This window comes from Lasioglossum baleicum, chromosome 6, assembly GCF_051020765.1.
Source record: "Lasioglossum baleicum chromosome 6, iyLasBale1, whole genome shotgun sequence".
Lineage (NCBI taxonomy): Eukaryota > Metazoa > Arthropoda > Insecta > Hymenoptera > Halictidae > Lasioglossum > Lasioglossum baleicum.
This window is the reverse complement of record NC_134934.1, coordinates 861660-886052: the sequence shown is the minus strand read 5'-3', so window position 1 is coordinate 886052 and position 24393 is coordinate 861660. Positions and strand designations below refer to the sequence as shown.

Below are 24393 nucleotides of genomic sequence, written 5' to 3'. Positions count from 1 at the left end.
TTGTCATTTTTCTAAGCTAAAACGTTTGAATCATTTTTGGTGCTCGGTAGGATTTCGATGTGACCGGATAGGATGGTAACGAAGGTTGTCGGATGGGTCGCGGTGTCGTCGGCCCGTAGCTTTTGTTCGGAGAATGGCCAGGGGAACAACAAGGTTACGCAGGCAAAATGGCAGTCGTCGAACGGGGTCCGACCGCGACTTGATTATAAGCGTTCTCGGCCCGGTTGAAAATTAGAGGAACGCGAACGGCAACTGGTGGCGACACGGGGGAAGACCGTGGTTGGCGGTGGTTCGTCGACTTTCGAGGTTCTTCCGAGTCAAGTTTCGAAAGAGTGTCTTGGTCGTGGTGTCCGCTTCCATCGCGTGTAACGTGTCTATCTTCTGTCCTGGGAAGACGAGTGTGTCCGTCAATCTGGTTTTAGGTGTGATCCATAGCAGAGAGTCTGGTGATCGACGGTGAACGCGATTCCACGGTCAACTTCGTACGCTCGTAGATCGTAGATCACGCGCCAGCCGGCGTTGAAATCACCTGAGCAGGAACGGCGCAGCGCGGCGCGGTGCGGCGCGGCGCAGCGCAGCGGTCCCGGGCTTGTGCGTGTAACGGAATCCGTTGGATATTTCTTCAGCGACTTGGAAAAAGAAAGGAACCATTCGGGGAACTTTTTTCGGGCCGGAGGACGAATTTCCCGTGACGCCGGTTTCGAGCGGGGAATCGCAAAATCAGGGTCGTACACCTTGCCCAGGGTACACGCAGCCGCCGCTCGGAGAACCGAGAACCAGACGTATTCAGCTCAGTGACGTAACTATACGCGGGCATGATAATAGATACGGACGTTACCCGGCTGCGTTCACGATCAGATAAGAGGATCGAAATTCTGCTCGGTATTCGAGGACCCGAGTCGGAAGCAGTGCTCGATAAAACGTCTAGTCACCGACCGGCTGTGTGTGCGAAATCCCGGTGGCAACGATGAAAATGGAGGTAAGTGCGTGCGCGAGAGATCACGGATCAAAGACGGAGAAGAATCCTGTTCAACGGGTATTTGATTTACTGCCGTTCACAGCCCCGACGCGGCGAGATACCGACGCGACGATTCGCGTACGATACGACCAGTGCCAGAGTCAGTTCATTTCGACGGTGTAACACCTGCCGGCTCTCTGTCAATATTTATCCACGGCCCGCTATAAATTACGGTGCCAATGCCGAAGCGCCTTTCGGACGGACAACGGAAGATGTCAACGGGATTTCTAGTCGTCGCAGTACAGTCGATTATCGGACCGGTCCCATCTAATTATCAGCAACCGTAAATCGTTTGCGAAGCCGCGTGCTTGAAAAAGATGTCACGGCTCCCTCGCCCGCAATGCTCGACGGAATTGTTCGATCTCTAATTGCCCGCCCGCCGCGCCGCACAGTGGTCCGTGAGCCCGCTTTTTGTAGCCAAAATTATTGTAGCGTTATTTCAAGGCTTAATATTATATTATTATGGGTCGTTGGATTCGTCTCGATACCAGTTACAATATTATGGAGTAAAATGTATATGTTAATATTTTAAAAATTGAGGTGACGTTAATTTTTTATATTGACATTTGTAGAAAAGTGAATACCGATCAACCTCTGTTCGAAACATTGTTTTGTCGGATCATCGGAAATACTTGAAAAATCGTGATAACAATGCTCATACTGCATACTATGGTCCAGAAACGGCGAATACTGGAATATACCTGCTCACGCATATGAAAATATAGCACAGATTTGCATTTTAGCATTGTGTAAGGAATAATTAAACTATTATTTAATTGTGACTCTCGAATTTCATAGTTTTTCACTTCAAACGCTATATCGGTTCGTAAAGTTATGTGAAAGATCTAATATTTTGAATTTCGAGGTTTCAAAAGGTTCTTATTTGAAACAAATTTGTTGCAATTTGAAAGTCGATAAATTCAATTTTGGCCACAGAAAGCGGACTCCTGGATCACTGTGCGTCGCGTCGTGCCGATGGATCGCTGAAATCGGATGTAGCACGGGTCCAAGTGTATTCGCCCGATGATCCTGTTAAACTGGTCGTATATTTAAATGGCACACTCTTTTTCCATTGACAACATCGTGTACTCTTCGCTGCCTTTCGGGGAAAACCGAATTCTCATTTTGCTGTAGTCGGAGCGCTTGTAAAAAATAAAGACTTTGAACTTTTAGAATTTGCTAATATCGCATATTATCGTTTAGCATGGTGTGCATAACGCGATTTATAAGATGCACGTTCTGACACCTGTCTGTATAGATTAGATATTGCTTGTGTATACTCTAGATCAGTGCTCCCCAACCTTTTTATCGTCGCGGACCGGTCAACGTTTGATAATTTTACCGCGGCCCGCTGAAGGGGGGGGGGGGGGAGAGGGACGTTGATTGTTTATATTTCAGATTGTTCTGACTTAATAATTTTAATTTAATTGTATTTAATAGTCCTTGGGCGGACCGGTACCATTTGATCCACGGACCAGTACCGGTCCGCGGACCGGGGGTTGGGGACCACTGCTCTAGATTAAATGCCGGTTCGCACATGCGAACGTGACAGTTGTCGTCTCTCAGCATTTTTAATGCAGGATATCAGTTCTGTCAAATGAAGCGAAGCAATGGGTATTTTCTTTTATTTTCGGATTAATGAAATCGAAATAAGCTTTCGTCGGAAATCCGTTTGTTTACTCGCATATCATAAAATACGGATCTTCGCGTGAAATCTGAGAGGGAGGGAGAAATTTTAAAATAGTCATTTTAGTTGGATGATAATGTTATACTGCATTAATTATGTATGTCGGCTAAGCTTCGACATGTGGACAAACGTAATCCGAATGCAAACTCGGGCTGGCTGAGCAGCAACCATGCTCGTACAAGTTCATAATGGAACCGGTATCACAGATTTTTCATAGGATATACACTACCTCTCAAAAGTATCTAATCACTTGTTCGATGATTAATGAACTTGGCTGTATCAGCGTAATGGAATGCAATTCGATATGCTGCTGCAATGAAGGGGCAGCTTCACTTTCGGGTAATTCGAATAAGCCAACAGAAAGCAATTAAAAATCGTGTACCGTCTCAAACTTTAAAGTGCAAACGATTAAGTGCAATGAAGTTCGGAATTTTTTTTCTTGTAAAGTGCAATGTTGCTGAATGTTGAAATATTTTTTGAATAGCTCACGATCGAACCTAGGACCGTAGCTCCGCGGTGTTCGCATATATTGGCCGGGTTTGAATATTTATTAAATTTCAGTCAATTATAATACCCAAAGCACCATAGTGTACACACACACATACACGCGTCGTGTTTCTTAGCTGCGTTCGATGCTGTTCAAACTTAATTACGTATATGGTATGTGGGTCGTCGCTGTTGCCTTTGAGATGGTTAGTCTCATTTCTAAAGCTACTTGACAGGTTTTTCGATGCCGGTTATAACAAAGCGAATCAGCTGTTTCGTTTTCTAGCTGATGACGACGACGATCGCGAGTATTAGCTTCGCTCAGGAAATATCATATTTTACGCGGTTGCACGCGGACCGACCAGTTCGTTGACCCTCGATCGCCGAAATCAATTTGACCCATAAATCTTTTCTTTCATACTCATGTTTACCGCAAATGCATAAAGTCCGCAGCCTACAGTTATAAATAGACTGCGAATGTTTATGCAATTTTTAATTTTTGTAGGCAAATTTTAAGAAAGTAGGAACGAATAAAATCTTATTTTCAGTGGTAGTAGCCTTTCTAGATCTGAAATAAATAAAAATCGTATTCAATTCTGTGGAATTTTATATTTTAGCATCTTTCGAAAATTTTTAGAAGCCATAAATGCATAAAGATCCGCAGTCTAGTTATAAACCATGTATATTCACCCCAGTGCACTGTTACGGTCAATCTGATTCTACATAGATGTTCTACAAATATTTCTTTGTTACGATGCTAATACGTTGTATAGATTCTAGATATAAACTATCAGATTTAATTGATTTAATTGGTTAATTGATGCTTAACGGTTTATGTACACTTCGCAAAATAATTAACAAGTTTCACATCAAGCATTGTTATTCGAAACCTTTTACTCGGACAACAGATTCGCCTATTCTAACTGTCACTGACTCTCTAAATCTCGAACTAATCTTTCTCTATCACTCTCTCCAAAGCTAATTTGTTAAACGATCAGTATCATCGCTATTATTAGTGCTTCTAACGGAGACGTAGATTCTAAAATGTCGCCGGAATCTCTAGGAATGGATGGACCGCGAATCGGCGTTTAAAACGGTCATAAACATGATCCATTAGCGTTCGCCTAATCGAGCATACGACCATCCTGCTGGCGGTAATGTTCGTCAAAATGGGAATCGGAGGCGAAGTTGAAAACTCCGGATCGAGAACAACTCTCCCTGTGCAGCCTCGAAATTCGTCGATTTATCCTTCGTCGAAATCGAGTGTATCATCGCGGTGGAATTTTAAGTCGGTCATCGTCGCCTCGCGGTTGGAAACCTGGGGGTTCACGAAAGGAAGGAGAGGCAGGAAGATCCGTGGCCCATTTTTTTTAGAAAGGAAACAGGCACGGGTTACAGTTAAGCAGCAGGTGCTAGACGGTTGCTCAGTTTTCAATGAGCAGCATTCCGGACTGTTGGACGACCGCAGCTTCGCAGCTCGCCGGTGAAACCCTTCGAGGACTGGTTCCAATAATATTCGGTTCCTACGTGGAAGTGCGGACGAAACACCTGACTGAACCAGCCGCCTTCTGTCAGGTGCGGAACAGCCAGGTTTCTATTCCTCCTTCGAAGAATCGCCGAGGAACACCCGGCTACGCGAGTGCTACAATAGTGCACGTTTAAATTCGCAAAATTTCGGAACCGGAAGTCGAATCCTTGCGGGGTAGCGTTTCTAATCGAGGAGTTGATTCGAGCTCGACAAAAGTAAGGGAATACGTGGTGAACCACGAATCGTGACCAGTAGAGATTACTCTGTTATTAACAGTCCAATCGAAAATGTTTTTATCAGGTAGGTATATGTAGCATGGTTTCAAGAGAGCTGTCACGTGATTATAGCAAATTTTTTGTCGACTTTTACAAGGTCACCTTCATTTTATTATAATTATAATTTTCTTACGCCTATTTGTTGAAGGATTTCAAGGCGCATTCGGTAAGTATCATAACATTAAAAAAATTGCAAAAAAGTTACCGAAAATTGCTTTTGAAACATTTTCGATCGGACTGCTAATAACAGAGTGATATTTACTAGTTACGATTTATAAAATAAACGGCAAAGAAAAGAATTCTTCTCGAACAAATCAGGATTGCGTTGCTAGTTCATTTTTCGTTACAATACGCCTAACAGATTCGTTCTTTACTGGCCGACCAGCTGATGAATCATCGAATCATCGATAAAATTTCATCAATGAACTAATACCCGTGAGTTGTGCCACCGAGTTCATTAATCATCGTACGATACTACTGTTATCTATGTAAACATCATTCAAAGGATAGATCTCTTTGAGAATCCGTAGATCAGCAACAAAATTAACCTTGGCCTGTATTCCATCTATGGAACTTGATCTGTAGTGGCATGATGCTTCCATTTATATGACGTTAGTATTAGAATCGATCGTGGAACATTATCACTGTACCTGTCAGCGACGCGGTTATGAAATGAAGAAAGTTTGTCGTCCACGATAATATCGATCGATAGCAATTGATTGGGAACAGTCAATGGAGAGAAATAGACAGGTTATGTGTGGTTACAAAGTTTTATGCGAAGCCAGTTACATCATTTTGTACCGTTAACTTTGATCTAGATTAGTAAATCAAATAATTTATCACGAAAAAATTTTTTGAGCGTAATACTGTACATACTAGGGGTGTTTGAAATGCCCGTCCCAACTGGATCTCGCACACCCCTAGTACATACGTATAAGGAGATGAAAAGACTGTGTTATTGTGATTGCATATCGGTCGTTCTAACTGATAAGAAAAGTGTAGTTTCTGTAGTTTTAGAAGTGAAAAAAAATTCAGTTCTCTAAAATCAGTCTATCAAATTTACATTTGCATAAGCATTTGGACTTGACAGTGTTAGCAGGGAAAGTTACACGCCTGCCCTGAAGTTAATAAATAAAAGCGACTCGTTCTTCTAGATCGCTTCAGCTTATCTAAATGGCGAGCTAAATCGTCCACTGGTACGCGAACGGAAGCCTAATTAACCTTGCAAATTAACTGTAAAATTTCTGATAGATCACTATGTCCAGTCTAGAACAGGTTAATTGTATGGCGGTCGCGTTCAGCCAGCTTTCTGGAATTTGCTTCCCGTTAGAGGGGCAGTCGACGCTATGCATTATCGGGTTGATTTTAATTCGATTCGTCTCGTGGCTCATATTTTGCTTTTTTGTTTTCGTTTTCGTGGGATGCATACCGAAAAAGGTAACCGGCGCGGCATCGCGTCATGTGTAACGAGGCGACTTCGTAGACCGCTGTTGCATCCAGAAAACCGGTGTTTAGGTTGGTCGCACGGCTCGCGTTGATGTTAGAATCGAGGTTCAGGGGTCGAGTTGCACCATCATTAATTCAACATTCTGAAACAGTGGCTTCTCTAATTACGTGGAGCTGCGTGATTGTGAGCATCCGACGTGTAGCAGGATTAGGAAACGATTCTCCGATGGAAAAACGAAGAAACTTGGTTCATTCATCCATCAAGCTTTCCTTCTGCTTTGAGCTTCTTTCCGAAGAAAACCAATTTTAATCAATGGTATCACTAGTTGAATGCCTCCGTGCAACATTGCTGTCACTTCTGGTAACATTTGCAGAGCCGTTGGAGAACAAAAACATTCTTGCTACCGTCGCGTCAGCTTCTGTTTCGCTTTCCGGCATCAAGGGGTCACAGTAATTCCCATTCGCGTAATTGTTTCTTTCCTTGTAGACCCTATTGAGAGTCACAGTGTCTAGTAACACATGATTATGTTATTTATTTATTTGTTTTACGTCGCATCAACTGCTATGTATATGGTCATTAGTAGACTGCGGATCTTTATATAAATAGAAACTAAATTGAATGTTATTTCTTTCCGTAATGATTTTAATAGAGGAAAATTTATATATTTACATCTTCAATGTTTTATATCTTTCAACAATTTTGAATTTCGTATACTCAATTTTGCTATGAATACATAAAGCTCCACAGTCTAGTCATTAGCGACGGGACCTACAGTTCATTAAGGTGGGTTCCAAACCACCTTGGGCACCACAGTTTTAGATATCACATGGGATCTTTTTCCAATGAAAAGAGACTGCATTGGAAATATTTCCAGAGGTGACGGCTGGATTCGGAACCCGCGACCACGGTATTCTGCGCGGCCACCCTATGATTATGTTGTTTAGAAAACTGTCGCCTCTATAATCATAATTATCAAAACATGACGCGGGACGCTGGTGACCAAAACTGGCATACGGAGTCGTTTCCTGTGACATTATTATCACTTGCTGAATTGCGTGTACAAACTTGTTGAACTTCGTAAAGAAATTAAGACAGAGTCCGGTTTCTTTTGTGATCGCATCTCGTATTTGAAATCGGCCTCCGTCTTTCCGATAACCGACTACTACGCCGTTAACATGATATAATTTCGTTGCACACGCAGGCGGATCACAGGTTGGAGCAGCTGAAGAAGGCAACGGACAGAATACAGAAGGAGATCGAAGAGGTCACGGAGAGGGAGCACGAGCTACGAAACGTGGGCAGCATTAAGACCACGTCCCACGAGACGGTAGATTCCAAGGTACGCTTGAACCGAGAAGGTACGTGCAGGTAAACACGTATATGTCCCGTGGCTCGGCTGTGCTCAAGGTCGTTGAACGAAAGAAAGAAAGAGTAAACCGGCCGACGTAGTCCTTATAGGGACCAAATGCATCGGATAGCGTACGTACATGTCCATGAGTGACGAGGACGATTATACACGGTCGTCGATTTAATGATTTGCGACTTGAGCGCGCGCGCGCGCGCGCAAGTCCATGGTCTTGCACGTTGCTTCGATCTTCCCTAATCGCGTGGCAGGAATTTGTAGGCGAAAAGTTGAATTCGACAAGATGCCATTTTTTTCTTTGGTATTTTCATGCTTATGTAGGACGATGTATGCTACAAGTGAGACGTAAGTCACTTTTCCTAACGAGGAGGACGTTGACTAAGGGAAACCGGCGCGGCGGCCATATTGAGAGACACAGACGCTGATCCCTTTTACCGTTTGCAGAGAAGCGTTTCGTTTAATTATGTATGCGTTTCCCAGGCTGCGATAAATAATACGTTTTGTCCTGTTTTATTTGCCTTTTTAAACACATTCTCTAGGGCAGTGCTCCCCAACCTTTTTATCGTCGCGGACCGGTCAACGTTTGATTATAATTTTACCGCGGACCGGTCAACGTTTGATAATTTTACCGCGGCCCGCTGAAGAGGGGGGGGGGGAGAGGGACGTTGATTGTTTATATTTCAGATTGTTCTGATTTAATAATTTTAATTTAATTGTATTTAAATAATTGTATTTAATGTTCCTTCGGCGGACCGGTACCATTTGATCCACGGACCGGTACTGGTCCGCGGACCGGGGGTTGGGGACCACTGCTCTAGGGGATAAACTGTACAGGCGAAACGAAAGTTCGTGAAGAGATTCTGAACGGACAAACTTAGGAGATCGAAATTGCGTGATCGTCATCAGCTCGCGTTGAAATAGAAATAGTAGATTACTTCGTCGTATAACGCAGTTAATAACGTGGGTCTTTGTTTGAAAATGTCATGGAGATGGGTTTATTGATGCAGAAGCCTACTTTACGTTTGCGTTTGATGTATTTAAACAGAACGGAACTAATGAGCACCATGGGACAAGCGTAAAGTTACGTATCCACTAAAGGAAACGACAGAAACTTTCTAATGGACGTTAACCGTTTTCGTACAAAATTCCCGTAGGTTTCTCAATGTTTTGTGCCGTGAGTACAAATAAAAACAGTATGTTAGCAGAACTTTGTTTCTGTGAATGAGCGGCGAGATGAAAAGAAATTCTAGAAACGGCAGGAAGCAGTTTAAGTACACAGGTGGCGTGGAAACGATTATAACGTTCGATCGTAAGGTTTAGTGCGAAATGAAATTGTCGAGAAGGGGTAATAAATAGATGAACTGATTAAAAACTTAGAATGAAACGAAACTGCTCACCAGAACGCGTTCTTTGGTGTTAATAGACTGTAGCCGAGCGAGTTCCTGGATATTCTTTCCACGAATCAGTCGCTTTATGGCAATCAGTTTCGTAATCGCGGTGTCGGTGAAACAAGAAAACGTAAAAGCATAACTCTATCATGGTACATACAGATAGTGATCGCGACATGATCACATGTTACATTTTTACGCCGTTTGATTAGCCCGGACGCGCGAAGTAATTATTACAAGGCGAACATGCGAATTCGTTTCTCGTCCGTATTTCAATGCGAATATCTTATCTGTTGATAAATTTAAGCAAACACGACGCCGTTTTTACACGGAATAGCCTTCTTTGCCCGTGACGCATCCAATGTCGCTGATAATGTTAGTTAAAAACTACAGTCCACTGAACGATAACGTACAGTTCGAAAAACTGTTTCAGCCTCTGGGCGACCGATAACTTTGGTCAAGTTTCTTCTGAACCGTTCACTCGAACGCTGAAGTCACTGTACTCGAAATAATTTCGAGCAGAGAATAACGCGGGTGTTTCTGTGCGACAGGTACGCCGAATGCCTCAAGCTCTGGCTTCCGGTAAACTGAAAAGGACAACGTCGACTCCGCAAATTCTGGAGGCTGTCAATTTGACGCAATCAACGCCACCCTTCACGCCAAAGATGACGAATGGAGTGATATCCAGTCGCACCACCCCGACACCATTGCGTTTTGCCACTGCACCCAGTCAAAAAGGATTGATGCACAGGTTTCTCGCGACTCGAGGGAAAATTTTCAAACCAAAATCAGCAGCGAACGACTCCCTGACGCCCTCTAGCACGCCTACAATCGCCCTCAATCCGATGAGCATTAAAGCGTTCAACAGGAGCTTGAATATTCAACTGGAACCGGATGACGAGCCCAAGAAACCTCCTGTTCGAAAGGGTTACGTTCCAGTGGAAGAGAAAATCCAGAAAGAATTGAACGAAATGAAAGAACGGGAAAACGAGCTGAGGTGTGAATCTTGCTGGTTCACTTGTACAGTGTGTACGAAGTAATGGTCATCCGTTCTAGGGGTAAATCTACACCTCTGGATCGGTGGACATTTTTAAGAGACTCTTGCCGCGAAATAGTTTATAACAAAGAAAATTGTTGTTAAAGCTTTTTGTTTACATCAACACCTTCCGCTCATCCGGAAGAAAAAAGTTTAAAAAGAGCCAGATGTCGCAAACAAATATGTATAGTTATTGAGATACAAGCTGTTGAAGTTTTTGCAAAACTTACTACTACAGTCCACGATATGAAATGAAATTTAAAGGGACATTCGTCGCTAGGCCTGTACCAAGTGATCGTCTCCCTGCCCATTCAAATAATAAATTTGAAGTTGTAGAATATGAAAGAAAACCTTATATCCATTATTATACATAAGAATACTAATCGTACATTGTAAAATACTAACGTAAAGTACACTTGCAAATTATTCAGGGTCTTCTATTCCTTCGGCGGACAGCACACTATTATTTACTCACGCGAATATGTACCTACGTGCAAATAATTGTGCAAACATTTTACCAGCTTATATCTCAATAATTATTTATTTGCGACATCTAGCTCTTTTCAAACTTTTTCTTTTCTGGATGAGTAGAAGGTGTTGATGTAAAAAAAAACTTTAACAACAATTTTCTTTGTTATAACCAATTTTACTGCAAGAGTCTCTTACAAATGTCCACCGATCCAGAGGTGTAGATTCACCCCTAGAACGGATGAACATTACTTTTTATATACCCTGTACAGGGACTATGCTTGCCAGTAGCGATATAGTGTAACAACTACTGTAACAACTTTTGGTTTTACAAAACTATCAATCTATTGAATTTTAAAGAGCCATTTTAGCTATAGTTTCAAAGTATACAATTCAAGTTCGTATTACCGATATTTGCAAGTTAATTTTATTCCACACTTGCGCAGCTGAATGCACTGTCCTTCAGATAAATTGATATATTAATAACGATGCTTGTGCGAACGACAATTGATGGCTTACGTGAATGTGAGTAAGCAATAAAGTTTAACAATTCGTATTTTTAGATTAATGCGGTCGCAGATGCTGGCGAAATCTCAGCCAAATCTGTTGGACATTGGCAATGACAATGATTCTGATATTTACGATGGATCGAGCTCGTTGAGAAGCGGTACCTCGTCGAACACTTTGAACGAGGATGACGTCGAAAAGGAAAGCAAAGGGAAACACAAGGTAAAAACTTTTCTCCGGGATGAACCCGTTCAACATGGATAAAACATCGTTCGCTGTTTTTATAACGCGCCGACGAGATTATCGAAAGAAACATTAATCAATTATTGATCTTTTTATCCATTCGTCTCATTTTAATGCCTAATAAAAATGTAATTATACAAATGAGTAACTCACTTAATTTGATCATAATCTCTAAGTTTTATATTGTGTGTAAAATGAATCATGCACGAAGTTTTAGTCAGTTTTACGTTATCTTGCTGATAATGTATCATGGACATATATATATATTTTCGTTCTAAATCAACTGTACGTTTTGTAACGTGAAGACGATTTAAAAACTGATAACGCTTTACTTCAAACAATCATTTCGAATAGCAAAGATCGTTTAATTTCTTTCTTTTCGATTATTTTAAAACTTGAAAAGAAAAGTAGTCTTATATTTTATTGCCTAATATGCTTCTACTAATCTAATAGAAAAATTAAATTAAATCGTTTGTAGGCGAATCCAAGACGTCGGAGCACCCTTATAGCGCAATGGGAAAATCTGATAGCTGCAAAGCGGCAAACTAATGATAATGGCAATGAAAATGATTTAAACTTCTGAATGATTTCCACGTGCAGCGGAAAAGTGAGAAACAAACTCGATCCTCGCTTCTATTACTCTCTTCCGTGTTTCAAGTGAATTTTAAAATAGCTGAGACAAATGGCAAAAATTCTTGAAACACGCATTTTCTTTATGGTGTGATGCCGATATGCATTGATTCCACTCATGTTCTCGATTCGCAAAATAATTTATTTAAGATTGTAACGAATATTTATTCAATAATGAAAGAATTACCTGATTCATTATATGTTGTATTTAATATTTTCTTTTAAAAGCTTTCAGTATTAAAAAAAATAAATACGAGAAAACACTAATATACATATCCAAGCATAGGTAAAAATATTGTAAGTAATAAGTATTACAAGCATCTATATTTGATATATCCGCTTGTTAATTGTAATATATCTCTTATATCATATTATATTATTATATGCATATACACATGGAAGCGACTGATTTTCATATAGGTCCTATATTTTAACATGTGGCATGTAATATTAAGTATTACGATTTATATATGAGCAAAAATATGTTATGTACTTAATTAATTGTAAAGAATAAGTATATTTGATTTACCTGTATATGTGATAGTATATAGGTCCAGTAATAATGATAAACAAATTTGTGCAATTTTTATGGAATTAATAAGATACATATGCCTCGAATACTATGTCTTCTCTTTTTTTTCTCCTGAATGAATTTAGTAGAAAAATATTTTCATTTAGTTTTATTCTTATGTATATATTTGAATGATTTGTAAGCATTCGTTTCCGAAATCCTCATGCAGCTGTTTGAATTTGAATTTAAAAAGTTGATATATCCGCTACGATATGTCCCCGGAATAGTGCTGCCCCCTAGTCTTTTTATAAAAAACAAATTAGGTATTTACGATTTTTGTCAAATGTTTTACTGTGTTTGTTTCAAAACATCCCCATTTTTTATTTCGATGAAAGATGTGTACTGATTCCGCTAAAAGAATATATATATATTATGATTCTCCGGCAAAAAATCGATGTGTGGAGAATCGATTCAAAAGATCGATCTCTTCACTCAAAGAAACATATATATATGCCTAATTCGAAGTGACATTTTCGCACCGACATTCTCCACGTGGATTCTAGTAGCACTTTCGCAATGGATTATTCAAATTTGGAATATATACCGAGAGAGGAATTTGAATATCTTCTATTAACAAATTCAGCTGGTAATGAAGGTAAGTAGGAAATTTTAAATTATACGGATATAATAATTTAAAATGTTAGGTTATACTCCATTATTTGGAAATACGAAAGATTTTTCTATTATAAATTCCTCTTATTTCAGACTATAGGATACCACAGAATGTAGTGGATATATTAAACGGCCGATTTAAAAATGTAATAGACAACGAATTGTTATTAAATTACATGAAATCATCTAATGACAATGATTTTCATGAAACGATACACAGTGGCATAGAAAATGAAGTTATTTCACTTGATGCTTGGCTTTGTGTGGGTATAGCTTCTTTGTTCCATTTTATCCAATGTAATTGGACAGGACCAAAAGATGATGACGATGTTGAATGGTTGAAAACTCAAGAAGGCGATGCTCTGAAACATTTATCTTTGCACGACGAGTGTAACTCGAATATAAAAAAGCCAGAGCTGCTTTACTTTTCCAAGATTATATTTTCCAATAAATCCATAACAGAATGTTACAATAGTTCTAATTGGTGGTTATTTAGAGCAACTTTTGTACATCAAGTTGTTTTAAATGAAGCCTCTGCTATACTATTTAATGAGATGCAACAATTAATTGAAAAAATCCAGGAATCATATATATTACAGGATGAGTACTTCACCACGTTATTTTCTACAGAAGCTGCACAATTTTATTTTTATTATAGGAGAATAAAAGATTCAGAAAAGTATGTTGAATCTGCTCAGAAAGTAACAAAATTGGATTTAAACTTGGAAGGTGTTTTAGGTAAACGTACAAAACATCAACAAGAAGAGAAAGCTCAGCTATATTTAAAAATAGACGCAGCGAAAAGTCCATTTCCCTTTAGACATTGTAAAAATCTACCAAAATCGCTTGACTTAAATGACGATGTTCGATTAGAACAGATTGACTATTCAAAGAATATAGAACATCCTGAAATTGGAGCAATGGAGGAAGCTGTCATACTAGCAAAACTGTAAGATTGTATTTTTTTACTTTATCAGATCATATTTATACAAAATACATATGCTTTGTAAATCTTACTTTGAACAGTGTTCAATTGCAGTTGTCGCAACCGAAGGATAAGTTAACAGATGAAGAAATTAAACCCTATTTAACAGTAAGTACTATTAGCATATGTGCCGGCAATCTTAAATTATGAACATCTAAAATGTCTTATTTAACAGGCTGTAATAAATAGTACAAAGAATTGGGCCTTAAAAGTGGTGTCTCTCTATCGTCGTTGTATGTTAGAATCTGCTGATCATAGAGCTGTTGAACGATCCATGATGCAATTAGAATATTTACTACAGGAGATAAAGGACACAAAAGTTCCTGTTGCATATAGAATTGATTTATTCTTTGCAAGTGGCCTCAAGCCTATTTGGACTTTAGAAGAAACATGGGCGCGTGTTATGATCAGTCTTGGATTGGTAAAAGGAGCTCTAGATGTTTTCTTAAAGCTAGAATTATGGGAAGATGTCATCAACTGTCACAATATGTTGGAATTGAAACACAAAGTATATCTTTGAATTTACGTTATATATTGGTACACTGCTTCAATAAATATTGTCTAAATATTTATCTAACAATTCTAGGCAGCGGAGATTATCCGCCAGGAAATATCTAAGAAACCTACAGTCCACTTATGGTGTTTGTTAGGTGATGCGACGCAAGATAGCAGTCATTATGAAACAGCATGGGAATTATCAAACAAAAGAAGCAGTCGTGCTCAAAGACATTGGGGAATGTTTTATTTTGCAAAAAAGAATGTTTGTGCACATTTGATTACTAAGAAAACTTCTTTTAATACATATGTGCCATAATGAAACCATTAAATGCATAGAATAACTTTTATTTTTTAGTACAGAGAAGCTATACCACATTTAAAATTGTCAGGTGAATTAAATAATATTCAAGAAACCGTTTGGATAAGACTCGGATACGCTGCTTTACAAATTGAAGATTGGAAATTGGCAGCTACCGCATATAGGCGTTACTGTGCTTTAGAACAGTCGGTTTGTATAATTTTATTGTATTTGTAAACTGCTATACATATGTATAATATATTTATAGTTATATATTCACATGTTACACATATAAATTATAGACATTTGAGGCCTGGAACAATTTAGCAAAAGCTTATATAAAATTAGGCGATAAAGAAAAAGCATGGAAGTCTCTCCATGATGCTATAAAATGCAGTTATGACCATTGGCAAGTTTGGGATAATTTAATGGTTGTTAGCATAGACTTAGGACACTTCTCAGAGGTACGTCCAGAATATATAAAGGGTTTCTCAATAAGACCTACCTAATGGTTTCTTTTCGATAAAACACATTTAGATTTGGAAAATTTTGAACATCTTTATTGTAACATATATTGCGATCGGTTACAATTATACATGAAATACAATGTCGGCGAAATAGCCACCAAAAACATTCAGCAGCTCTTATTGGGAAACCTTTTATAATAATAATGACTAGACTGTGGATCTTTATGAAAAATAGAAATTATCTGCATCGATTGCAAGAAATAGAAACTAAATTGAATGTTATTTCTTCTCTTAATTACTTTAATAGAGCAGAAAATCATATATTGACATCTTCAATTTTTCAAATTTTCCAACAATTTTAAATTTAATGTACTCAATTTTGCTATAAATGCATAAAGATCTCTGCAGTCCAATAATGACATTTATTACTTTAAAACTTTAAGGTATAAATATGTCAACGCTAATGTTTTATTTTTATAGGTGATACATTGTTATCATCGTATTTTGGATCTCCAGAAAAATCATTTAGACGTTCAAGTCCTTGACATATTAACTCGCGCCATATTGAACAATCTTAACGATTCCGATGGGAATCCGGCGCAAAGATTACTTCCAAAAGCTTTAGAGTTGTTTGGAAGGATTAGTTCTGTTGTACTTAATAATTCCGATATTTGGAGAATGTACGGACAGCTTACAGCTCTTAAGAAATCAGATACTGACTATGAGAAAGCGGCACAGTATTTACGGCAAGCTCACCGTGCTGCTGTTTCAAATACTAAATGGTTTCAGGAAGAAGAATCAACTAATAATGTACTACAATTGTGCTGTATTTTAACAGAAATGTATTTACAATGCGCTACCAACTGTGACGCCAAGAAAAAGCGAACGTTATTGGCAAGTGCAAAATTATCTCTTCAAGGAGTTGCGAAGAAAGTGAAAGATCAACAATGGAATAATGAGAAAATATTAACACTCTCGCAAAAGGTTGACGAATGTTTAAGTACAGTGGTAAATGATCTAGAAAAACTAAAATTAACAATGTAAATATTTTTCGTACATTTATAACACAATTTATACTAACGTCGTTGAATGTAACATATTGTATATACATCTATAATTAAAAAATATTCCACAACTACAAATGCATCTATGAAGAAAGTTCCTTTGAAATTTACAAAATGAAGTACAATAAATCTACGCACATAATTCATTCCTCATCCAATCCCGTAATTTAAACGAACCGCCACGTGACCGGTCGTTATTCTGCCATCTATCGTAAAAGGGGTCGTCTCCAGTCGTCTCTTATAAACATGTTGCCTGCATTTGTCGTGGTGGAACGCTATTTCTGAGCTATTTTTCCATTTTTGCAAAAATGGAAGTGGTGCGGCAAAAACGTGCCGCAATAAAAGGCCAAATAATTGGCCTTTATAAAGCTGGGTTTCCCAGCACGAACATTGCGACTATAATGAAGTGCAGTGAAAGAACTGTCAGAAAATACATAAAAAGTTATCGTGAAAGAGGGGAAGAGGGTCTCGTAGATAGACGGCTTTATAATGCAGGAAGAGCGCGTAAAACAACGACACAGGAAGATCATGCTATAATTAGAGAAATGAATCAAAATCCTTCTCAAAGTGCGTCGAGCGTTGCAGCGAATCTCGATTTGCAAGTGTGTCCCAGTACCGTACGAAGTCGATTACGGGAAGCTGGATACCCTTTTGGTCGACCTCCACGTAAAATACGTATACAGGTAGGTTCAAGAAAACTTATCCTTACCACCACAGATACACGGAGCTCGCTTACGCATGTTCTGATCGTTGATTGGGTGAATACAGTCGATAATGTGTCTAGAAATTTCCATGTGTCCGTGGTAGCCGGCCGAAGTTTTTTTGAATTGATGTATATTATCGACGAAGATTACCAACTGAGCACCGCACGTGTTAGTCGTGTTACCAGTGGTGAGATATTTGTGCAATATTGTGCAAGATTTCTCGCGCATGCGCGACGATTTTAGCCTCATTGTCAGTAAAATAAAATTCAACGCATAAAAGTTACTTCCAGGATTGCAAAGGTGCGGGATGCGCATTCTTATTTCTCGATAATACAAAAATTACCGCTTCAACCTGCGCTGGGTCGAATATATGACTTTCACACGAACACGTTTCAAGTTTCAATAACGCGAAGGCACAGGGGAAAGAGGAATCTGATTGGTTCACATCAGTTTACTACAGCTTGAAGTGACATGTCAGCGAATCAAATTATGAAAAAGTAGGATCTGTTACCTTTGTACCGGCTCGGTAGTCATTGGTAGTCATCTTTCCAATAACGTGCACGGTACAAATTGGTACAAATTCTTGTACTTGTAGTGGTGGAGCAGTATCTCTATTTATTTAAGCAAAGAACAGATAAATTCTTATTTGCACGTCTGTTGGATACTTATTGACATTCTGATAAACTTAGATAATAGAATCTGTATTTATTGCAAAATACTGTCTCTTTTTATCATGGCTTTTTAACAAACAGAATCAATTCGTGTATTCGTACAAATTCGTACTTTGCTGTCAACACCCTTGAATTTAAAATTGACATTATCTGACTGCTTATGTAAGCTACAATATTTCCATAACCTATTCGCAATAGAAAATGCCGACTATTTAATATATGAACGACTAACATACATATATAATATCGTCTACAGTTGAAATTTCGCCAGTTAGAGCTAAGCAGGTTTGAGTAAACGAAGCAGATACGGTATCAGTTGCAAAGAACGAAAGAACTCGTGAAGTTGTAAAGATTAAGGGTATTCTCTCTAAATATTATAAAATAGCGATACATGATCGGTACACTATACAGCAATAATTATTGTAGCATTGAAAAATTAATTTAACTTTATGCTGAAAAGTATAATTCAATGTTCAGTTTTGTTTTTTCTGAATTAACATCAGTTCATAACTATATGTTCCTTTTTGCTAAAATTTGGTGTATTTTTTTTAGATGGCTTTTTCAGGAAAAGTTGTATTAATAACAGGAGCTAGCTCTGGTATCGGAGCAGCTACAGCTATGCATTTATCTCAACTTGGTGCATCTTTGTTGCTGACGGGTCGTAATTTAGAAAATTTAAATGCGGTTGCTGAAAAATGTAAACCCAATAAACCGCTTATCATAACTGGAGAATTAACAAACGAAGACGATGCGAAAAACATCATTGAAGCTACTATCAAGCATTATGGTAGATTAGATGTTTTGGTTAATAATGCTGGTGTATTAGAATCTGGAAGCATAGAAAATACATCAATGGAGCAATATGATAGGTATAAATCGAATATTCTTATACATTAAATTATTTAAAGACAACATTAAAATGTCCAAATGTGTTACAGAATATTTAATATAAATGTACGGGCGATATACAATTTAACGATGTTAGCTGTTCCTCATATAGTCAAAACTAAGGGTAACATTGTAAATATTTCAAGTGTTTGTGGACTAAGAGCGTTTCCAGGTGTTTTATCATATTGCATGACAAAAGCAGCAATCGATCAGTTTACAAAATGCATTGCCCTTGAGCTTGCAGAAAAACAGGTGTGTATTCTACATATATGTAGATACATAAATACATATATAAATAAGTGTTAAAGATATCACTTATTTCAGTAGCTTTTATGCAAATTTCATAATTTTTGGTATTTAAATTTGCAGGTACGAGTGAATGCTGTGAATCCTGGAGTAATAAAAACAAATCTTCATAAAACTAGTGGAATGAAGGAAGAACAGTTAGAAGCATTTTTCGAAAATAGTAAAAAGACTCATGCGCTTGGTAGACCAGGAGACGTTACCGAAGTTGCAAAAACAATAGCATTTCTGGCAAGCGATGATGCCAGTTATATCACAGGTGCAACTTTGCCTGTAGACGGTGGCAGACATGCCATGTGCCCTCGTTAATTTGCATTCCTATAAGATCTATTTTAAACACATTTATTCCAATATTAATACATTTATAAAGTTTCTGAGATACTATATTTTTATTAAAGAAGATTGTTATAAATACATGGCAAGGATAATGTGTGTCAATAAATCTATAAATTGTCAACGAACCTCGTTTTCTATTTATTGAATTTGTATAATGTACTAATACATGTATTGTTATAATTACCAATCGATTGTAAAATGTTTATATATATTTTTATTAAAATTAGGCAAATATAAAAATTTATAACATACACTAAAACCTTTTCCTTTTTTACTGAAAGAGAAAATACATAAATAAAAATTTATTAAATCGAAGATTATTATATTCATCTATAAGTGTAATGAAAATTACGTTAAAAGCTAGAAAAGTAACATTTTCCATTGAATAAAAAGGATGTTCATTTCAAAGCAAAAATATCTAACACACACAATAATAACCTCTAATATAAGTATGTAAAGTTGAAAGCAATGCGACGATCTTATGTTTAGGAACAAATTTTCACTTGCTGTATTAGAAAATCGATTATACAGTAACCGTATCATTTTCCTTCCAGACACACTATTTGGTGCATACAAACCATATATTTTGCATGAACAGTATTTTACATTTTGAGTTGTATTCAAGAGATGAATTTATGTCATGTCATATTATCAATGCTTTATCTATCTCCTTGAAACATTAGGTCATTAGGTATACGTATAAAATGAAGTAAGAGTCTTCTTCAATTTACTTCAACTTCTTACGTCGACAGTTGTGAGCAGTTGTGAGTGAGAGTCAGTCAGAGTCAGATTGTTAGATTTGGTTAGATTGTCAGACGTGAGTGACGTGACACTGTACTGTACTGTACTCAACTGTACTCTGTACTGTGGCTACTGTAGCACATTATGTGTACTAAAAGTTTACCATATTTTTTAACCGGTTCCGTGGTAAAAGGTTTTGGCAGAGGTTCCAAAGCTTTAGGCATACCGACAGGTAAATTTTGAAATTTAAATTATACTAAACAAATTATAAAATACATTGATCATTGAAGAAAAACTTAAAAATTGATTTGACATTCTAAAGTGTTCTAAACGATCATATGCCAGCATAAATCGTCTTAAATACTGGCGGGAAAAAATAAAAACCAGTATTACTGTTAAATATCATATAGAATAATGTAATAATACTTTTTTCTAGCGAATTTGGATGAGAAGATCGTTGAAACTTTACCTAGCGATTTTGCTACTGGAGTTTATTACGGATGGTCTTCCATAAACGGGGAAGTTTACAAAATGGTTGCAAGTATTGGTTGGAATCCATTTTACAAAAATGAAAAAAAGACAGTGGTAGGAATTTCGAAAAAAAATGTTAAAAACAAATTATTATTTAACATTATATAATTTCAAACACGTGGATCATTTTTATAGGAAATTCATATGCTACATAAATTTGAAAACGATTTATACGAACAACAAATTAAAGCAATTTTTGTGGGCTACATACGACCGGAACAAGATTTTTCTTCCATAGGTGAAATTATTATTTATTTTGCATTTCAGTGAATATTATTTATAAGACTTGATTTTCAATAAAGTATGTTTTTATTGTTTCAGAGGAATTGATTAAAGCAATAAATAACGATATCAGTATAGCTGAGAAACAATTACAACAGCCACATTTGGATGCATATAAAGATAATAAATTCTTCAAGGAATGATAAACATCTATAACTAAGGGTGCATTCCGATTCACGCATGATGCGCATACACTATGCATAGTGTATGCATAGAGACTCCTATACTACACTATACAGTGTATGCGCATCATGCGTGAATCGGAATGGACCCTAAATGTTTAATATACAAAATACTAGATGCTCGTGGCGTGCCTACAGCACACCCTCGCAAACAGGCCCTCCGGGCGGCGCATAGTGGGCAATTTCGATAAAATCTCGCTTATACCAGCTTATACGCAATTTTCCGAGTTATTTTCTCTATGCATCTCTATGTTAGCGATTTTTGTTTTTTTTTATCAATATCCTTGTGTCCGTGCCACCATCTAACGGTTCTGTTCGGTAATCGGCGCGCGATCGTCAGACCGAATCGTATCGATCGGAACATACAGAATACAGACATACTTTTCTACTTTATATATTAGAAGATGACATATCGATTTTGATATAGGTGTAATTCTTTAAAATTGTATTTATAATACAACATTTGTACATTAAAATAATGTTACAGTAAGATTAGACTAATAACATTAGAAGTGTTTAACTTGTGCCTGGTGATGAAGGGGATGATGATGATGGAGGGGGTGGAGGTGGGGGTGGCGGTGGTAAAGATATCCATGGTGTATTCATTCTTGTCAGCATCTGTGGTTCCCAAGATGCATGAGCATTTCGAAATCTAACACTTGAAGGTGAATTTGGTCGATTTTGATAGAGCAAATGTTCTGGATTAACTCTTGGGCCCATATTGTATGGAATTCTAGGATTTAAAGGTGTTGTTGCTCCATCTTCATTATAATAGTCGCGCGAATTATAGAAGTTTTGATTCATAGTATTTACAGTAGGGTTTGCATATTGCATTGACTGTAATGCAGGTGGATAAATTCCATATCCATATAATTCAGTGCCATCTGAATGTAAACCTCCTGCAGTGCTTGACCAATTATTTTGATATGGATGTACCCACGGATTCTGTAATTGACTTCCAGCTTGCATGGAAGACAATTGTCTCTGATCTGCTCGTGAATAATATCCTTTTCTATTCTTTTGTTTATTTCTGTTCCACGGATGACTCGATTGCCATCCAGAATTGGGACCTAAAAGTGTGAATATTACTTTGCATCGAGTATTTAATAGAATCTAAATTTGGACGTGTACTTAAAGGACACGTGAAATAGGAATCTCTAGTATTTAAAAAAACTTACTCGAAGCACGTTTTCGTTTAAAAGGTACATCTCCTTCGTTCGTCTTAGACGTTTGTTTTGCTTGTTTTAATTTCTCATAATAAGCACGTTCTTCCTCATCGTCGGAAAATTCTGGGGGTTCATCTGCGTTTGCATCTATACCTTTAATTCTGAGAAAGTACAAATCATGAAATGTTATATACAATAGTATCAAATGAAATTCCATATTGAATATTAAAAGGAAAGAATACTATTGTACATTGGACTTACTTCATTAACTCGTGCAAAAATACTAAAGATGTATACTCCGTATTTGGACAATAATAAACCGTCATGCCTACTTTAATGTCGCATTCCTGAATATGCTCTGAACTGTTGAACCTGACACAGTAATAGGGTTCTTTTACTTGTCCGAAAACATCGAATATTTTGCCTAATGCCCTTTTTCCTTTATCAACAAATAAAATGGTATCCAAATTTAAAGTAGGTTTATCTGGCTTTGGCTGGACTACTACTAATTGTTCAACCATCCACGAAACCTAAAATTTTACATTTGATGTACTGTATCAATTTACATATTATTAAAATATACAGTTATAATTAGACTGCGGATGTTTATGCAATTTTCAATTTTTATAGACGAATTTTAAGAAAGTAGTACCAAATAATATTCTATTTTCATTGGTAATAGCATTTGTAGATCCCATATAAATAAATATTGTACTAAATTCTGTTGAATTTAATACTCCAGCATTTTTTGAAAATTTTTATAAGCCATAAATGCATAAACATTCACAGTTATAATTAATCAAAATACCTGTCCTAGCGGATCACATAGTACTTCAGGCACGCTAATTTTTAAATCTTCAATAGGCGGTAAGTCGTCTAATTCACTTTTTAATTCATGTCTTTGTTCATTCGTTTTTTTCTTTCCTTTTGATCTACAACATAAGAAATAATTACAATATCAAACATAATCAGTATAAAATTGAAGAAAAACAATGTTGCTTATGAACTTACTTATTTGTATTATCATTATCCGAATCATCTGATTCAATTAATACCGAAGAATCACTAATACTACTAGAATCATCTTCGCTATCGCTTTCTTCGCTCGATGACTCGTTATTAATTCTGTAAGATTGCATTTGCACCTCTTTCACAACAGTAGGATGGTCATCGTTTTGTGTATTAAGATTTGAAGAACTTTCTGTTTCTGAATCTGAATTTCCATATTCTAAGGCTATAGATGTGAGAGAAGATAGTTTATTTCCTGTCAAAAAGTATAACAAACCATAGAATTTTTTTACGTTAAATACACTACAGATATAATATTTATAATTAAAAACTTGTATACCATTGCTTTTTTCATGTATAATACAAATATTGTCTGTTTGTTTTGAGTCTCCGACTACCGAATCACTTGTAACTCTTTTATCATTGTCATCATTAATAATTGTTTCATTATGATTTATGCTCCTGTTAGTACATGATTTTTTTTGGCCATTTACATCATTTGCAGTATTACAACTTTGTTTATCGATTGTATTATTCTCAATCAAAGATTTATCACAGTTAATACCGGCTTGATTTACTTCAAAATCATTATTTCTGTCATTTTCATTCTGCATCATTGTCGTACTTTCAATGATAGTTGATTTACCATCGTTTTCTTTATCACTTGACACTTGTTCATTAGGTTCTGCGTATGGAACACTTTCCATAACATTCTCTACTATAACCTCGTCTGTTTCCATTGTGATTCTTATATTATTTTGTTTAAATGGAAATTTTCAACATTGATAGTTTTTACATATAATTTTCAATTTAAGACGAATAACAATAACCGAACAAAATATTTTCTACATGCAATTCTACCATGAATAAATGACCATGTTTCAATGCAACCACGTGTATTACCGGATTTTATGGATCCACTATCCACTACGCATGCGTGTAAAGTTTTGTATACCAGTTGTATATATACTATGTATCGTATGATATTATGATAATCCCACTAATTATGC

General features: G+C 37.1%; 5 protein-coding genes across 13 annotated transcripts; 4 read left to right on the top strand and 1 right to left on the bottom strand.

Moving 5' to 3' along the window:
- The first annotated feature begins 80 nt into the window (after positions 1-80).
- Positions 81-12727, top strand: Mdu (mitotic spindle positioning protein meduse). Of its 3 annotated transcripts, none has more exons than XM_076426153.1 (6): positions 81-979; positions 4566-4781; positions 7643-7780; positions 9744-10189; positions 11260-11425; positions 11925-12727. In XM_076426153.1, the coding sequence occupies exons 2-6, from the start codon at positions 4626-4628 to the stop codon at positions 12027-12029; spliced, it is 1011 nt and encodes a 336-aa protein (XP_076282268.1). In that variant the 5' UTR covers positions 81-979; positions 4566-4625; the 3' UTR covers positions 12030-12727. The 3 variants fall into 3 exon arrangements, with proteins under 3 accessions (XP_076282268.1, XP_076282269.1, XP_076282270.1); XM_076426154.1 differs by having other exon boundaries at positions 85-979; positions 4566-4766; XM_076426155.1 differs by lacking the exon at positions 4566-4781 and having other exon boundaries at positions 92-979; positions 11925-12726.
- A 180-nt stretch (positions 12728-12907) lies between these two features.
- Positions 12908-16721, top strand: LOC143209868 (tetratricopeptide repeat protein 27-like). The gene is made up of 8 exons (XM_076426128.1): positions 12908-13242; positions 13353-14208; positions 14286-14352; positions 14420-14752; positions 14831-15004; positions 15098-15250; positions 15343-15504; positions 15988-16721. Exons 1-8 carry the CDS (start codon positions 13164-13166, stop codon positions 16549-16551), a joined length of 2388 nt encoding a protein of 795 aa, XP_076282243.1. The 5' UTR covers positions 12908-13163; the 3' UTR covers positions 16552-16721.
- An 88-nt stretch (positions 16722-16809) lies between these two features.
- On the top strand, positions 16810-19598 carry LOC143209879 (3-oxoacyl-[acyl-carrier-protein] reductase FabG). Of its 6 annotated transcripts, none has more exons than XM_076426148.1 (5): positions 17934-18108; positions 18203-18304; positions 18499-18815; positions 18885-19086; positions 19204-19598. In XM_076426148.1, the coding sequence occupies exons 3-5, from the start codon at positions 18499-18501 to the stop codon at positions 19444-19446; spliced, it is 762 nt and encodes a 253-aa protein (XP_076282263.1). In that variant the 5' UTR covers positions 17934-18108; positions 18203-18304; the 3' UTR covers positions 19447-19598. The 6 variants fall into 6 exon arrangements, with proteins under 6 accessions (XP_076282261.1, XP_076282267.1, XP_076282263.1 ...); XM_076426150.1 differs by having other exon boundaries at positions 18203-18344; XM_076426146.1 differs by lacking the exons at positions 17934-18108; positions 18203-18304 and adding an exon at positions 16810-17254.
- A 599-nt stretch (positions 19599-20197) lies between these two features.
- On the top strand, positions 20198-21526 carry Rfk (Riboflavin kinase). 2 transcript variants are annotated; one of them, XM_076426160.1, is made up of 5 exons: positions 20198-20446; positions 20651-20799; positions 20881-20983; positions 21067-21178; positions 21279-21526. In XM_076426160.1, exons 1-4 carry the CDS (start codon positions 20359-20361, stop codon positions 21168-21170), a joined length of 444 nt encoding a protein of 147 aa, XP_076282275.1. In that variant the 5' UTR covers positions 20198-20358; the 3' UTR covers positions 21171-21178; positions 21279-21526. The 2 variants fall into 2 exon arrangements, with proteins under 2 accessions (XP_076282275.1, XP_076282274.1); XM_076426159.1 differs by lacking the exon at positions 21279-21526 and having other exon boundaries at positions 20199-20446; positions 21067-21269.
- Positions 21527-21639: 113 nt separating this feature from the next.
- Positions 21640-24305, bottom strand: LOC143209872 (uncharacterized). Its single transcript, XM_076426132.1, has 6 exons — positions 23724-24305; positions 23387-23639; positions 23184-23307; positions 22637-22905; positions 22388-22536; positions 21640-22279 (listed from the first exon to the last, which is right to left on the bottom strand). The coding sequence occupies exons 1-6, from the start codon at positions 24121-24123 to the stop codon at positions 21726-21728; spliced, it is 1749 nt and encodes a 582-aa protein (XP_076282247.1). The 5' UTR covers positions 24124-24305; the 3' UTR covers positions 21640-21725.
- Between the last annotated feature and the right edge of the window lie 88 nt (positions 24306-24393).

Excerpts from the sequence above, each read along its gene's own strand:
- Mdu (XM_076426153.1), top strand. The coding sequence starts at position 4,626 with ATGAGCAGCATTCCGGACTGTTGGACGACCGCAGCTTCGCAGCTCGCC. Across the intron at positions 4,782-7,642 it reads GTCAGGTGCGGAACAGCCAG|GCGGATCACAGGTTGGAGCA; the intron begins GTTTCTATTCCT and ends TTGCACACGCAG. Across the intron at positions 7,781-9,743 it reads ACGAGACGGTAGATTCCAAG|GTACGCCGAATGCCTCAAGC; the intron begins GTACGCTTGAAC and ends TCTGTGCGACAG.
- LOC143209868 (XM_076426128.1), top strand. The coding sequence starts at position 13,164 with ATGGATTATTCAAATTTGGAATATATACCGAGAGAGGAATTTGAATAT. Across the intron at positions 14,209-14,285 it reads GCTGTCATACTAGCAAAACT|TGTTCAATTGCAGTTGTCGC; the intron begins GTAAGATTGTAT and ends TACTTTGAACAG. Across the intron at positions 15,505-15,987 it reads ACTTAGGACACTTCTCAGAG|GTGATACATTGTTATCATCG; the intron begins GTACGTCCAGAA and ends TTATTTTTATAG.
- LOC143209879 (XM_076426146.1), top strand. The coding sequence starts at position 16,880 with ATGGAAGTGGTGCGGCAAAAACGTGCCGCAATAAAAGGCCAAATAATT. Across the intron at positions 17,255-18,498 it reads CACGTAAAATACGTATACAG|ATGGCTTTTTCAGGAAAAGT; the intron begins GTAGGTTCAAGA and ends TATTTTTTTTAG. Across the intron at positions 18,816-18,884 it reads TCAATGGAGCAATATGATAG|AATATTTAATATAAATGTAC; the intron begins GTATAAATCGAA and ends AATGTGTTACAG.
- Rfk (XM_076426160.1), top strand. The coding sequence starts at position 20,359 with ATGTGTACTAAAAGTTTACCATATTTTTTAACCGGTTCCGTGGTAAAA. Across the intron at positions 20,447-20,650 it reads AGCTTTAGGCATACCGACAG|CGAATTTGGATGAGAAGATC; the intron begins GTAAATTTTGAA and ends ACTTTTTTCTAG. Across the intron at positions 20,800-20,880 it reads AAAATGAAAAAAAGACAGTG|GAAATTCATATGCTACATAA; the intron begins GTAGGAATTTCG and ends TCATTTTTATAG.
- LOC143209872 (XM_076426132.1), bottom strand. The coding sequence starts at position 24,123 with ATGGAAACAGACGAGGTTATAGTAGAGAATGTTATGGAAAGTGTTCCA. Across the intron at positions 22,537-22,636 it reads TTTTTGCACGAGTTAATGAA|AATTAAAGGTATAGATGCAA; the intron begins GTAAGTCCAATG and ends GTACTTTCTCAG. Across the intron at positions 22,280-22,387 it reads TAAACGAAAACGTGCTTCGA|GTCCCAATTCTGGATGGCAA; the intron begins GTAAGTTTTTTT and ends TCACACTTTTAG.